The 15,357-nt window shown below is 36.2% G+C and overlaps 3 protein-coding genes and 1 long non-coding RNA gene across 6 annotated transcripts; 2 read left to right on the forward strand and 2 right to left on the reverse strand.

The window, feature by feature from the left end:
* Positions 1-429: 429 nt before the first annotated feature.
* On the reverse strand, positions 430-3,161 carry LOC111792534. Its single transcript, XM_023674051.1, has 2 exons — positions 2,783-3,161; positions 430-821 (listed from the first exon to the last, which is right to left on the reverse strand). Exons 1-2 carry the CDS (start codon positions 2,960-2,962, stop codon positions 648-650), a joined length of 354 nt encoding a protein of 117 aa, XP_023529819.1. The 5' UTR covers positions 2,963-3,161; the 3' UTR covers positions 430-647.
* A 1,646-nt stretch (positions 3,162-4,807) lies between these two features.
* Positions 4,808-7,338, forward strand: LOC111792510. Its single transcript, XM_023674025.1, has 2 exons — positions 4,808-5,244; positions 6,951-7,338. Exons 1-2 carry the CDS (start codon positions 4,904-4,906, stop codon positions 7,207-7,209), a joined length of 600 nt encoding a protein of 199 aa, XP_023529793.1. The 5' UTR covers positions 4,808-4,903; the 3' UTR covers positions 7,210-7,338.
* A 1,536-nt stretch (positions 7,339-8,874) lies between these two features.
* Positions 8,875-10,464, reverse strand: LOC111792555. Its single transcript, XR_002814813.1, has 3 exons — positions 10,376-10,464; positions 9,117-9,266; positions 8,875-8,965 (listed from the first exon to the last, which is right to left on the reverse strand). It is a non-coding gene; the product is annotated as an uncharacterized LOC111792555 (long non-coding RNA).
* LOC111792500 (expansin-A16-like) lies at positions 8,965-11,712 on the forward strand. 3 transcript variants are annotated; one of them, XM_023674008.1, is made up of 3 exons: positions 8,965-9,308; positions 10,276-10,603; positions 11,196-11,712. In XM_023674008.1, exons 1-3 carry the CDS (start codon positions 9,176-9,178, stop codon positions 11,497-11,499), a joined length of 765 nt encoding a protein of 254 aa, XP_023529776.1. In that variant the 5' UTR covers positions 8,965-9,175; the 3' UTR covers positions 11,500-11,712. The 3 variants fall into 3 exon arrangements, with proteins under 3 accessions (XP_023529776.1, XP_023529777.1, XP_023529778.1); XM_023674009.1 differs by having other exon boundaries at positions 10,285-10,603; XM_023674010.1 differs by having other exon boundaries at positions 10,288-10,603.
* The last annotated feature ends 3,645 nt before the right edge of the window (positions 11,713-15,357 follow it).

Genomic DNA, 15,357 nt, shown 5'->3' on the forward strand with positions numbered 1-15,357 from the left:
GGTAGTTCGTGTTTTATGCATTTTTCTCACAAAAATATGGAAAACCTCTGGTCAAGACTCTCCGATCTTTGGGTAGTTCGTGTTTTATGCATTTTTCTCACAAAAATATGAAAAACCTGTGGTCATACTCTCCCATCTTTGAGTAGTTCGTGTTTTATGCATTTTTCTCACAAAAATATGGAAAACCCGTGGTCAAGACTCTCCGATCTTTGGGTAGTTCGTGTTTTATGCATTTTTCTCACAAAGAAAGGGAAACCTTGTGGTCAAGACTCTCCAATCTTTAGGTAGTTCATGTTTTATGCATTTTTCTCACAAAAATATGGAAACCCTATGGTCATACTCTCCGATCTTTGGGTAGTTCGTGTTTTATGCATTTTTCTCACAAAAAGACACAAAAAAGACGAGGGAGGGAGGGGATTGATTCATTCATTAAATAAATGAAATGGAATGATCAAATATAGAAACTGTTAGCATCATGATATTGTAATAAACAATAATTATCTACCTGTACATCTTCTCAGAACCCTTTCAACACTAATGATTTTGCTTTGAAAAAAATTGTAAGAAGCTTAAGAGGAGGAAGAAGAGGCCACAAACAAGACATTACCTTACTTTTTTTTTTCTTTATCATGTTCTTCATGTCAGCCTCATTTTTTTGCCTTTGAAAACCTGAGACATCGGTATTTTTCACCACTTACAGTGATTTCAAGAGCTCCGTCTTGGTTATCTTGATTTGATGCAGTTCCCATTAGCACACTTTTCTCTTTTTCCAGATTCTCCTTCTCCATCTTCAACCTTGCTTCTTGTCGTGCAATCTCCGCCTAAAATTGAAGCGTGATGAGAAGAATAATATGTACCTTAACCGATTGAGTCATATTCTGGAAGCATGAATGGTTAATTGGTTGATGCATGAAAAGGGGATGAAAAGAATTACAGAACATAATAATAAAAGAAAAACTCAACCTTTTCCACTCATTATTGGAGGGAAGATTCAAATCTCTGGCCTCTCAATCAATAAGATATACCTTAACCGATAGAGTCATATTCGGTTCATCTTTCATAAAATTATTGCTAATCGATACAATCAACATATCTAAGTTCAACACCTAACCTTATTCGCTAAGCTGAATTTACTATGATGTGCTGCACCATTAAAACTAATATGATAGACCTGATAGACCGCCTATTAAATATGTATACAAGAGGAGGCACTTAAGGAGGAGAGAGAGTGGGAAATCATTTAGGTGATTGTTGGCTAGATGTAACAGCCCAAGCTCACCACTAGCAGATATTATCCTCTTAAGATTTTTCCTTTCGGGTTTCCCCTCAAGGTACGTGTCTGCTAGGGAGAGGTTTCCACACCCCTATAAAGAATGCTTTGTTCTCCTAATCTGCTTGCGGTAGACTTGGGCCGTTACAAATGGTATCAAAGCAAGACACTAGGCAATGTGCTAGCAAGGATGCTGAGCCCCAAAGGGAGTGGACATGAGGCGGTGTGCTAGCAAGGACGTTGGGCCCCGGAGGGGAGTGGATTGGGGGGTCAACATCAATTAGAGAAGGGAACAAGTGTTAGTGAGGACGCTGGGCCTCAAAGGGGGTTGGATTGTGAGATCCCACATCGGTTGGGGAGAAGAACGAAACATTTTTTTATGGGGGTGTGGAAACCTCTCCCTAGTAGACGCGTTTTAAAGACCTTGAGAGGAAGTCCGAAAGGGAAAGCCCAAGGAGGTTTAAAGACCTTGAGAGGAAGTCCGAAAGGGAAAGCCCAAGGAGGTTTTAAAGACCTTGAGAGGAAGTCCGAAAGGGAAAGCCCAAGGAGGTTTTAAAGACCTTGAGAGGAAGTCCGAAAGGAAAAGCCCAAGGAGAACAATATTTGCTAGGGTGGGCTTGGGCCGTTACACTAGGAGCGGGCCTTGGGAATGTTTTTGAGATGGGTCTGTATATGGTCTGTTAGCAAGGGTTGGTTGGGCATCTTTTTGGCTTGACAATTGTGAAAGACTGTATAGGTAAACTAATTCTAATCTAATACTTCCCTTGGCACTATAGCCTTATTGGTAAACTAATTCTAATCTACGAAAACCAAACCTGCGAAACTATAGCTTGTTCCTTCACACAAATTTGGCTCCATGTTCCCAACTCTTTAAAATCATATGCCAAACATCCCATGGAAACTTATCATCCGGAATTCCTGATCTTTACTGCCAAGATTTGGAGGAAAATATGGAAACAAGCGACAAAAGAAATGGGCATCCTGTAATTCGTGCAGTAATGGCTGGTAAAGTCCAGAAAACAAACATTTGACAATCTAAAAGGTAAGATCCACACAGCAGGGGAAGAATAAAGAAGGTGCAATCTTGAATTTAAAGAGATAGCAGAAAGGCATCCTACTAGACATAAGCTCTCGCCATCTTAATTTTGAACTAGAAATCTAACAAACCTACCACAAAAAGATCAGTTTATAACATAATTGTGAAAGCACCACCAAGAATTCTGCCGTAATAACTAAGTTGTGATTTGAATGCTTAAAAAATCCAACTATGGAGTGATGAGATTGGGAGCAAAAGTCTTCATTTCAACAACTCGGAATGAAAGAATTCACGTTACATCGAGCATGTATAAGAGAATTGACAAGGACTGAAAAGTCTTCTTGACTAAATTAATCGTGAGAACATCGGAATATAAAAATGAGCATACATCCATGGAAACTCATCAGAATCATCGATTAGCTATCCTAAACAAACAAACTAATTCAACGAGAAAGAGAGAAAATTCAACCGAGTACCTCGCGACGGGAGAGTTCAGCCTTCCAAGCAGCTTCGCGCTCAGCAACCTCACGTTCGCGCTCTTCAATGTAACTCTGCATCTCTCTCTCCTTCATGATACGATCTTGAATATCCGCATCCAAGGCTTCCTTAAGCTCCTCCATGAATTTATCCACCACCGCCTTTATCCTCAGAGACATCGCCAATTCCGCCCAATTACACCTCGAAACCGTAAAATTCTCCCTCCAACAACAACCTCCCAGAGAATTTCAGTCAACTTCCGCAACAGTCTTCCACGAAGCTTCTGGTTAGGTTTCGAGAAGTGAAGAAAGCTATGGCGGAAGATGAAGAAACGGAGGTTCTCTTACGGAGAAGAACGAGAGAAAGGAGAAAGTGTGCGCCCAAAAACCAAAACGAACGAATTTTAGTGGACCTTAGTTTTTATTGGGCCCGGTTTGTTAACGGCCACTCTTTTTTCCTCTAGCCTGGCCCACAAGTAATCGAAACGGTGCGTTTTGACAAGATAATCTTACCGCTCCCTAATTTAGTTCATAAAATTAAAATTTTTAAAATTTGTAAAAATAATTGTATGACAGAGAATATTTTCATGGAATAAGCTTAAACTTTAATTTTAATTTATAGATTTTTTTTTTTAACGCCTCGTGCATTAGATATTTAATATTTTTAATAAAATTTATTAGAGGTCACCTTGTTGAGGATTATTGGGAGTGAGTCCCACATTAATTAATTTAGTGGAAGATTAGGGTTTGAATATTATCTATTGGTACAATGCTTTTTGGGAAGCCCAAAGCAAAGATATGAAAGTTTATGCTCAAAGTCGTGATTCCTGACACACCTGCCCGACTAACTTGATTAGATTAGGTTGAAATCTTACACGTGAATAAATATAATTTTTTTAATAGTTAAAAAAAAACAACAACAATTGTAACGGCCCAGATCCACCCAGATCCTACTAACTTGATTAGATTAGGTTGAAATCTTACACGTGAATAAATATAATTTTTTTAATAGTTAAAAAAAAACAACAACAATTGTAACGGCCCAGATCCACCCAGATCCTACTAACTTGATTAGATTAGGTTGAAATCTTACACGTGAATAAATATAATTTTTTTAATAGTTAAAAAAAAACAACAACAATTGTAACGGCCCAGATCCACCCAGATCCTACTAACTTGATTAGATTAGGTTGAAATCTTACACGTGAATAAATATAATTTTTTTAATAGTTAAAAAAAAACAACAACAATTGTAACGGCCCAGATCCACCGCTAGTCGATATTGTCCTCTTTGGGTTTTTTCCCTACTAATAAACAACTGTAACTGCCCAGATCGTAGCAGATATTGTTCTTTTTAGGCTTTCTAGAGAAGGTTTCCATATCCTATGAGGTTTACACACCTTTATAAACAACATGGGACATCACAACAACCCAACCGGATTAATTTGAAAATAGAGAATTGGGTTATAAATGGTGGGACATCACAACAACCCAACTCGATTAATTTGAAAATAGAGAATTGGGTTAAGTTGGATTGTAAACTCTATTCAGGTTGCTCGGGTCACCAACACAACCGTTGGATTGTAAACTCTATTCAGGTTGCTCGGGTCACCAACACAACCGTTGGATTGTAAACTCTATTCAGGTTGCTCGGGTCACCAACCTAACCTAACCCAACCCAACCAGCTCGACAATTCATGCTCGTTCAAAAGATTTTCTAACCCAACAAACCCAACTCAATCGGTGTATAACCCTATTTATTATATATTTTGATTAAATTAATAAATGTTTAGAGAAAAAAATGTAGATATTTTTAAAAATTGAGAAACTATGAGCGGTAAAATTAAATTTAAAAATTTAGAATAGATTTAACCTAAAAGTAAAAATGTTATTACAGTTACAGTCGGTAAATATTTTTCTCTGTGGTAAATCAGTAATTTGATGCAAATGTGAAGGGTTTATTAAAGCAGTCCTCCTTCAAACTTCCACCCTCCAAAAATACTCTCTCAAATCCCTACATTCAAGATCCCTTCCTCCCAAAGAAAACTCAAAAACTCTCCATCACTCCCTCCTCCTTAACCCTTCGATTTCCCGATTAAGCCGCCGTAACTCCGCCGTGTAATGGATGAATACCTCAAGCAATCCAAGCGGAAATTAGTCATGTGGTTCACCAGAACCTTCAAGCCGATCATGACGCACGACGAGCTCGAACCTATTATGGCGACTCTAGGCTTTATCGGCCTCGAACCGGTCATTAACCGCGACGAAATCTCCTGGAAATCATACGTATACTCCGGTGCTCATAGCCTGATTAAGTCAATTTCGACGACGGAGCGTCCTCCGGTACCGCGATTGCCGTATCCGAGAGTCGACGGTCTTCACATTTATACGTACAGAGCATTTCTTGACGCAATCAATTTTTACCTCCAGAAATATAACATCTCCGATGTCTTCCATGTTAGGTAACAATGTCAATTTCTTTTGATTTCATGCTTATCTTTAATTGCTCTTGTTTTTATTAATAATTTTTGGTGAATTTCTCTGTGCTTTTTTCGTCTGCGGTTTCGCTTTTCGTTGATTTGAATGATTCTCTGTTCCATCGTCTTTTCATATTTCTTTTTAAGTTTCTTTTACGAAATTGTTTTCTTCAAAAAATTAAACTCTGATTTTAGGAGATTTTTATTATCAAAATTACGATTGACTGCTGGAATGGTTGAAAATTAACTGTAGAAACAAAATGTTCTGGTTGAGTTCTGGCTTTCAATTTATGAATTTGAAATGTATGGAAATGTTAACTTGATTTGTCTCCGATGAACGAAACCTTTTTTTTTTTTTTTTCAATATTTGACATTAAGTATAATTTTATTATCTTTAATTTTTTTAAGTTATTGTATTTATTTTAATAGGAAAAAATAATTAAAATCATTTGTATGCAAAATGATTTTTTTTTTTTTTTGTTTGATCAAGATTTTTTAAAAAAATTTAAAAACCAAAATTATTTATTTTTAAAATAACTTCAGACCAGTTACATACTTCAATTTATTCTCTGATTTATTTTTTCTTTCTGAATTTCTACATTTACATTTAAACTGTTTATTTTGTTATTTAACCAATTTCGCTACTGAAAATTAAACAAGATTTGTTAAGAGAAAATCAACTCCTTTTTTGTTCTTTAATTACAAAGGTTAAATTGAACATATATATTTTCCGTATTTATTATTATATTCTCTATCATTAAGAGATATTTTTGAATAATAATGGTAATAATGAACTAGTCTTCTGCTTTGTTTTTGTTTTTATTTTTACTCTTAAAAAAGTCATAATTAATTAATTCTTTAAATATTATATTTAACTTTTCCCTTTGTTTTGCATTCATCACCCATTGACCACAAAAAAAAATACTAATTTTGGTAATTTAATTTTAATTTTTATAATTTTAGTTCATAACCTTTAAATTTTTTTAATTTGTTATGAACTTACATGCTTTCTGTTTTGATATTTTTATATTTGAATTGTGAATTTTAGTTTTTTTCTTTCAATTTTCATTAGGTTTTATATTTAGTCTATGTATTTGGTGTGATCATAGATGAGATTATGTCATATTTTATTTAAGAAATAAAACAATGGTTTATGTAAGTTTCATATTTAGAATTTTTTGTCAAATTTAAAACATAAAAAATATATATATATATATATATTTTAAATCAAATACTTCTTTTGTTTTTTTTTTCTGTTTTATAAATTTTCTTAGATTTCTAGATTGGGTTTTTAAAAAAGTAAAAAGCAAAACAAAAAAACTAAATTAGTGTCTATATTTTTAATTGAAAAAAAAAATAATAAAAAAATCTAATTATTAAAATCAATCTTAGTTTCTTTACAATTTTATTTTATTTTTAGTGAATATTAGATAAAAACCCTCTCAATTGCTAGTGGATTCTTCTTTTTGTATTTTTTTTTTTCGTATTTTATGAGTGATTATTGTATTGATCGAGTAACTCTCGTTTAAATTGATATAGAATTTTGTTTGATATATATATAAAACTTTTTTTCGAGTGTTATTCTACAAATTATCAACACATCTACTCATAACTTTTAAAAACATATACAATACGATGAGATGAGATGTATGGATATATTTTTAAAACAATTTTATGTTGCTTACTTGTAGAGGATTGCCACTGTCTCAAAACCAAGATCAAAATAGGAATTGGTGTCGTATGTACAATGAAAATATTCATTATGCTTACATAGAAGGGACTTTAGATCGAACAACCATTGATCTATATGAATTTCAAGAGAAAAGTAATGATGATAATAGTGATAACACCAAGGATGAAGAGATTGACCACCCTCGAGAGGTGATAAAGAATGATATTTTTGAAGATATTGTCAATGTTGTTGATTTGAAAGATATTATAACACAATAAGATCATCAATGATTACAATGAATACAATTTCGACGTTTTTTTTTGTAACACATCTTGAAAATGTGTTATTTTTGTAGACATCGTCAGGGTTTTTTTTGTAGCACATCTTGAAAATGTGTTATTTTTGTAGACATCGTTAGGGTTGTTGATTTCAAAGATATGTTAGGGTTGTTGATTTCAAGTTAGGGTTGTTGATTTCAAAGATATTACAACGCAACAAGATTACCAATGATTACAATGAATACAATTTCGACGTTTTTTTTTTGTAGCACATCTTGAAAATGTGTATTCGTTAGTTGTTGAAACTCTTAAACCGGTTGAGATGTATCATAAATGTAATTTTTTTATAAAAAAAATATATTCGCAAATATTTTAGAAAAGAATAAAACCGCTTCGTAATAACTCCTTAACTCCTATCACCCTAACTCCTATCACCAACAGATATTGTCTACTTTGGCTCGTTATATATCGTGGGCAAATACTGTCTATTTTCGCTCGTTATATATCACCGATAATCTCACAATTTTAAAACGTGTCTAATAGGGGACGTTTCATATACTTCTAAGTGGTTCTCTCCTCCAACTAAGGTGGGACCTCACAATTCACTAGGGAGAGGTTTCATATACTTGTTCTCCCCTCCAACTAATGTGGAACCTCACAATCCACACCACGTTGGAGGCCTAACATCATAAATGACAAACTACTCGATGTTTGGCTCTAATATCATTTATAATAGCTCATGACCACCACTTGCAGATATTGTTCGTTTTGGCCTGCTATGTGTTGCCAACGTCTTTATTGACACACTAATTAGTGTCTGGTTTTGATACCATTTATAACAGTCCAACACTGCTAGTAGATATTATTCATTTTGGTTTATTACGATAAGAGCCCAGCATAGCTAGTAGATATTATTCATTTTGGTTTGTTATGCATTATCATCCCTCTATGCATGTATTAGAGAGAAGTTTCTATCTTGTAAGAGAATTTTTTTTTGTTCCTACCCGATGGATCTCACAACTTACAAATGAATTATTCTTTAACTTAGTCTAATTTAACTAACTTAAATGAAGTTATATTTTTGCATAAATTGAGAGAATTGGGTTTGGGGACCAAATTTGAACTATATAAAAAAAACCTACTAAAAAAATTATAAAAAAAATAAGATCTAGAAGAAAATCTAATTTATTAAATCCATGAAAATTGAAAATAAAACAAAATAAAAGCCTAAGAAAACCAAAAAAATGTCATCTAGCACCGTTTCCCGCCGATCTACGTATTCCAACTCTATGACCCACTAATCACCCTGTATAAGGGTGTAGAAGCCTTCCCATAGTAGACGCGTTTTAAAGCCTTGAGGGCAAATCCGAAAGGGAAAGCACAAAGAAAACAATATCTGTATCGTTCCACCCACCCACTACCTTTTTGTTATTAAAAGATGAGCCATGAACACCCAAGCCTTTTTAAAAGGGGTTCTTATAAGAGATTCTTCTTTTGTTCAAGGGATCTTAAATTATATACTGGAAACACATACCTGTTTCTATGGCTTTCCGCTCTGTATCTGCCGCCATCAACATAAAGCCTCGAACCCTTCTACCTCGATAACAGCAAAAAAAAATGAGGCTCCTCCAAGTTCGCTTCTTTGAGCCACCACTCACGGCAGGGACAGGAAGATAAAGAACAGGAGGAGGCTGATGAACAATGTGCGTGTCTTTTCCTCTGCCTCGTTAAACGCGCCACTAATGTGAACGAATAGCTACAATATTCGAAATTTGTCAAAAGTTTGTCGATTTTCTGAATAGAGATCCAGCAATCAGAGAAGCTCAGTTCATTTCAGCGACAAATTAGGGGAATTTTGAAAAAAGAAAGCTGGGAAGTGTGTGGGTGTTTTCATAAAGGAAATATACCTCATTTTGAGCCCTCTCAGGATTCTTCTTCTTCAAGGCCTTGTACTCTTCTGAATGAAATGGCTGCATTTATAGCTATGATAGTCTACATGGTTCTTTTGCCAACACCCAACATCTTTGCGGCTAAGGATGAAGAGTGGAAATCTGCTACTGCAACATACACCAAAGAAATAGATGGGTCAATCATTGCAGGTACTCTTTTCCTTCATCACAAAACTCATAAAATTGTCAAGTGTTTAAACATGGTGTTCTATAACCGCCTAGTTCTTAAAATTTGTAAGGAGACATTTGAGTTCTTACAAATTCTAAAAATAAAAATAAGTTTTGAAAGCTAAAGTTTTGGTTTTCTTAGCTTGGATTTTGGGATCATGAGTTAAAAAGTAGATAGCATAAAGCATTATTTTCAAAAACAAAATGTTTATCAAACGAGATCTATTTGGGTGCTCACGTGCCACCCTACAACTCATATCTGTGGGGGTTGTTAAAGGAATCTCTCCTCCACCTTTAAAAGATGAAGTAAAATCGTTAACCATGGCTGGCATTTTGTAACCAAAAGGGGAGGAAATTGTTGAGGATCGTTGGGATGGAGTCCCACATTGACAAATTTAGGGAACGATCATGGGTTTACAAGTGTGAGACCTTTTGGGGAAGCCCAAAGCAAAACCATGAGAACTTATGCTCAAAGGTGACAATATCATACCATCGTGGAGAGTCGTGATTTCTAACATAGTATCAAAGTCATGCTCTTAACTTAGCCATGTCAATAGAATCCTCAAATCTTGAACAAAGAAGTTGTGAGTCTCGAAGGAGTAGTCAAAAGTGACTCAAGTGTCGAACAAAGGGTGTACTTTGTTCGAGGACTCCAGAGAAGGAGTCGAGCCTCGATTAAGGGGAGGTTGTTCGAGGGCTACATAGGCCTCAGGAGAGGCTCTATGGTATACTTTGTTTGAGGGGAAGATTGTTGAAGATTGTTAGGATGGAGTCCCACATTGGCAAATTTAGGGAATGATCATGGGTTTATAAGTGAGGAATACTATCTCCATTGGTGTGGGGCCTTTTGGGGAAGCCCAAAACAAAGCCACGAGAGCTTATACTCAAAGTGGAAAACATCATACCATTGTGGAGAGTCGTAATTTCTAACAAAAACTAATGTTTCAAGTGCTTGCAGAAGGTGCTTGTGGTTATGGAGATCTACATAAGATTCGCTATGGAAAACATAGCGCTGGATTGAGTAGCATGTTGTTTAATGGAGGGAGTACCTGTGGAGCATGCTTTGAGCTTAGATGTGTTGACCACATCTTGTGGTGCTTGGAAGGAAGTCCGACCGTCATTCTAACAGCCACCGACTTCTGTCCTCCCAATGATGGCCTATCTTCTGATTATGGTGGATGGTGCAATTTTCCCAAAAAACACTTCGAGATGTCAAAGGCAGCATTTACTGAAATAGCAGAGAAAAAAGCAGATATTGTGCCAGTTCAATATAGGAGGTAAAATTAATCTAAATGCTGTGTTTCCCACGTAGAGTTGTGTTCAACCATCTCCATTAGTATGAGGCCTTTTGGGAAACCCCAAAGCAAAGCCACGAGAGCTTAGGCTCAAAGTGGACAATATCATACCATTGTGGAAATCCGTGATTCCTAACATAATATTAGAGTCATACCTTAAATTAGTCATGTCAATAGAATCCTCAAATGTCGAACAAAGAAGTTGTGAGCCTCGAAAGTGTAGTCAAAAGTGACTAAAGTGTCGAACAAAAGGTGCACTTTGTTCGAGGGCTCCAGAGAAAGGAGCCGAGCCTCGATTAAGGGGGAGGCTGTTAAAGAGCTCCATAAGCCTCAAAGGAGGCTTATAGTGTACTTTGTTCGAGGGGAGGATTGTTGAGGATCGTTGGGAGTGAGTCTCACATTGGCTAATTTAGGGAATGATCATAGGTAAATAAGTAAAGGAATACATCTCCATTGGTATGAGACTTTGGAGAAACCCAAAGCAAAGCCATGAGAGCTATTGCTCAAAGTAGACAATATCATACCATTGTGGAGATCCGTGATTCCTAACAAAAATCATCTTAAAATTGTGCAGGGTGAGGTGCGACAGAAGTGGTGGATTAAGATTCACAGTCAGCGGGAATTCTCGATTCTTTCAAGTTTTGATTACTAATGTTGGAATGGATGGTGAATTAGTGGCAGTGAAAGTGAAGGGATCAAGAACAGGATGGATACCTCTGGCAAGGAACTGGGGACAAAACTGGCAAAGCAATGTCAATCTTCATGGGCAACCTCTCTCTTTTGAAGTTACCTCTAGCAGTGGAAGAGCACTTACTTCCTATGGTGTTGCACCTGGAAACTGGCAGTTCGGGCAGACATTTGAAGGGAAACAATTTTGACATCGTTATGCAACTAGGGAAATTCAAAACTTTAGACCTTCATTATGAAATATAACCAGAAGCTTTGAACATAAGAACATTGGCATGTTAAATCTCTGGATGCGTAAACACATGAGAATCAAACTGCACAAAATTAGCAGTCTGGGCGTAGAGCCCACATAGTTTTCATCTTTACTGTATATTTTTCGAGAGGCAATGCAGCAATACCATACCTCGTATTGTGAGATCATACATCGGTTCGGGAGGAGAACGAAGCATTCTTTATAAGGGTGTGGAAACATCAACCTAGCATATGTGTTTTAAAAAATGTTTTAAAAACCTTGAGGAAAAACTCAAAAAGAAAAATCCAAAGAGGACAATATCTGCTAGCAGTGAGCTTGAGCCGTTATAAATGGTATCACAGCCAAACACCGGACGATGTGCCAGTGAGAAGGCTGAGTCCCGAAGGGGGTGGACATGAGGGGTGCGCCAGCAAAGAGGACAATATCTGCTAGCAGTGAGCTTGAGCCGTTATAAATGGTATCATAGCCAAACACCGGACGATGTGCCAGTGAGAAGGTTGAGTCCCGAAGGGGGTGGACATGAGGGGTGCGCCAGCAAAGAGGCTGGGCTCCGAAGGGGGGTGGACACAAGGTGGTGTGCCAACAACGACGCTGGGTCCCGAAAGGGGGTAGATTGTGAGATGCCACATCGATTGAAGAGGAGAACAAAACATTCTTTATAAGGGTGTGAAAACTTCTCCCTAAAAGACGCGTTTTAAAAACTTTGAGGGAAAGCCCAAAAAGGATAATATCTGCTAGCGGTGAGTCTAGGCTATTACATGTTTTGTCCCAACGTAGTCTACATAAATTTCAGTACTCTTTTGGATGGAAAGCGAAGTTATATACCATTCACTGTGCCTTATAGTCCAGCTTCTTAACTAATATTTGTCTTAGGTGGACTTAGATGAAGTTCTCATCCTCACGACAGAAGAGCTGAAGTATGTTGCCAGATGATCAGCTCTTCTCTGCATAAACCAATGACAGTTCCAAGCAGGTAAGGAAAGTGTTTGGATCCCAGCAGCGTGAGAAACTGAAGCAAAAGAACATGGGGGAAGAGAGTACACTTGCGGATACAATTTATCCAACTATTGTCATTTATCCAATCAAATATAATCCCAAAAGTTCATTTCCAAGGGAAGTTTCAGGTTTCTTCAAAGGAAACATTGACGAACTCCATCTTGCCAGAAGTTCAATCAGTATACGCCTTCTATTCCATGATTCAAAGCCCGATCAGCAGCTCAATGCGTAGATATATGGCTGTAGCTGCGGGTCTTCTTCCTCTAGAAACTCGAGCGATTCACCATAAATCTTTTGTGCATCCTGCTTCACATTCTTAAACCAGTAGCCTCTCCCGATGATTCCAGTCCTTTTATGACAATCCTGAATGAAGTCTTATCCGGCTCCCAACCTACTTCTTTCATCAAGTAATAGGACTCAATCACAAGTTCACCTAAATTATAACTAACCAAAGCTCTCAAAAGAGCATTAAACCCGTCAGTATTGTTGGACGATGGAAGTCCCACATCGGCTAATTTAGAGAATGATCAAGAGTTTATAAGTGAGGAATACTAACTCCATTGGTATGAGGCTTTTTGTGGAAGCCCAAAGTAAAGCCATGAGAGTTTATGCTCAAAGTGGACAATATCATACCATTGTAGAGAGTCGTGTTCGTCTAACATGGTATCAGAGTGATGCCCTAAACTTAGTCGTGCCAATAGATTGGTAAATCCTCAAATATCGAACAAAGAAGTCCAAAAGAAAATGAGCCAAGCCTCCTCGAAGGCAGTAAAAAATGACTAAGACTCCAAAGGAGTCGAGCCTCGATTAAGGGGAGGCGCACTTTGTTCGAGGGAAAGTGTTGGACGATGGAAGTCCCACATTGGCTAATTTAGGGAATGATCATGAGTTTATAAGTGAGGAATATTAACTCCATTGGTATGAGGCCTTTTGTGGAAGCCCAAAGCAAAGCCATGAGAGCTTATGCTCGTAGTGGACAATATCATACCATTATGGAGAGTCGTGTTCGTCCAACAAGTATCATGCACTATGTCTGCTCTCAAATAGGAATGAATAATTTTTTACTTGTTCGAACAATCCACTGCTAGCCTATAATGTAATAATATCAGCATATAGCGAAACCTGAGGCTTGTACCTGTGTTCCTTCCTAACATCTTCGAAAACCTAAGTCTCAAATATCGACAGTAAAGTAATACAAAATATCAGCAAGGAATATTGAAGGAATTTACCATAAGCAGAAATCCATATCTCGCTATTGCTGCGATAATTCTTCAACAATCGATACCGATCGTGCAATATGGAATAATTCCGGTAGCTAATAAATCGAAGATACGGATAAACAAAAAAATCGAAAGCAGAGGCATCACCTTAAGAGCCAAAGAACACTCGTTCTGACGAATGAGCTCGCGAAGAACAGCCATCATATCGAACTTCAATAAGCGCCTTAACTTCGGAATCGTACACTCTGTCCAATTGTTGTAAATCTTCCTTGGCTCGCTTCAGCGACTGTGCCGCTTGAATCGCTTCGATGCTAAGGTTCCTTGGCTCACTATCACTCTCCGATATTCCTCCGCCCTTCCTAGCCGCAGGCAACATGCTTTCCCACCGGCGCTCAGTAACTCGTACGGAGGACCGAGAATCGTCCGCGACGGAGAAGTTGCTAAGAAACTCATCATTAGATGATCTCTCCGGCGAAGTCCCAGCCCAACTCTTATTCATCCATGAACCGCCATTTCTCTTTCCGCCTGAATCGGTTGGTGAGAAGAAGGGTTTAAAGGTTTATATATAAAATATATTTTCAATTAAATAATAAAAACCTTAAACAATTGAATTTTAGTTCATTATTATTTTTTAATATAAATTAATTTTTATTACTCTTTTATTATTATTATTATTATTATTATTATTATTATTTCATCAATTTTTATTAAAAAAAAAAAAAAAAAGTTGGTTTTATTGAAAGTATAAAAATTAAATTTAAATAAATTAGCAAATATGATAAATTTGTTTGATAATATTATATTAAAAAACTATTCTATTTATTGTAAATTTATTTTATTTTTTATTACATATTTTAAAGAAAGTATAAAAACTAAATTTAAATAAATTATTTGTTTAAATAAAATATGCATAAAATTTTAAATATAGTATTATAGTATTAACACAGTTAATATTAAAAAAAAATAGTTAATTTTTTTTAATTATAAATGCATAGACGACGTATATGGATACATCTTAGTTTATTTTTGAAACGTGATATTACTATCTGGGTTCGTGTTGTGAAAAATGAAGGAGACTGTAAAATTGAAGTAACTGTCTCTTGTATACATATCGATTTTGAGTGCCTCGGGAGCGGAGTTTTGAATAAATCAATGATCTCATACGTGGGGCAGTAACTTTGCTCTTTGTACTAACAGGTCCTCCCGTTGCATGGCTAAAAACTCGTGTATTGTGTGATGAATGATGTTTACAGAGAGTTAACATTGGCCAATCAGTCAACTTGGACCCGTATGCATTCGTTTAAAAAATAAATATTAAGTTGTTGAGTTAAAAGGTTTGATTAGTTCCTCGGGAAGAAATGAATATCTTCGTGACAAAGTTATGCTTACGTGTGATTTTTATTTTTATTTTTATTTTTTTTTAATGAGGGATTGTATTTGATTTTAAAATAATAGTTATTTTAAATTTAAAATGAGAATTCAATTTTTATAGGTTTGAAATTAATATTAAAAAAAAAAAAAAGAAATTGATTTTTTTTTCCACATTAAGAAGGCGCGTGAGAAAGAAGGCGCGTGTGATG

This window comes from Cucurbita pepo, chromosome LG04 (assembly GCF_002806865.2).
Source record: "Cucurbita pepo subsp. pepo cultivar mu-cu-16 chromosome LG04, ASM280686v2, whole genome shotgun sequence".
Classification (NCBI taxonomy): Eukaryota; Viridiplantae; Streptophyta; class Magnoliopsida; order Cucurbitales; family Cucurbitaceae; genus Cucurbita; species Cucurbita pepo.

Excerpts from the sequence above, each read along its gene's own strand:
- LOC111792500 (XM_023674008.1), top strand. The coding sequence starts at position 9,176 with ATGGCTGCATTTATAGCTATGATAGTCTACATGGTTCTTTTGCCAACA. Across the intron at positions 9,309-10,275 it reads AGATGGGTCAATCATTGCAG|TGCTTGCAGAAGGTGCTTGT; the intron begins GTACTCTTTTCC and ends TAATGTTTCAAG. Across the intron at positions 10,604-11,195 it reads GTGCCAGTTCAATATAGGAG|GGTGAGGTGCGACAGAAGTG; the intron begins GTAAAATTAATC and ends AAAATTGTGCAG.
- LOC111792510 (XM_023674025.1), top strand. The coding sequence starts at position 4,904 with ATGGATGAATACCTCAAGCAATCCAAGCGGAAATTAGTCATGTGGTTC. Across the intron at positions 5,245-6,950 it reads TCCGATGTCTTCCATGTTAG|AGGATTGCCACTGTCTCAAA; the intron begins GTAACAATGTCA and ends GCTTACTTGTAG.
- LOC111792534 (XM_023674051.1), bottom strand. The coding sequence starts at position 2,962 with ATGTCTCTGAGGATAAAGGCGGTGGTGGATAAATTCATGGAGGAGCTT. Across the intron at positions 822-2,782 it reads CTGAACTCTCCCGTCGCGAG|GCGGAGATTGCACGACAAGA; the intron begins GTACTCGGTTGA and ends CTTCAATTTTAG.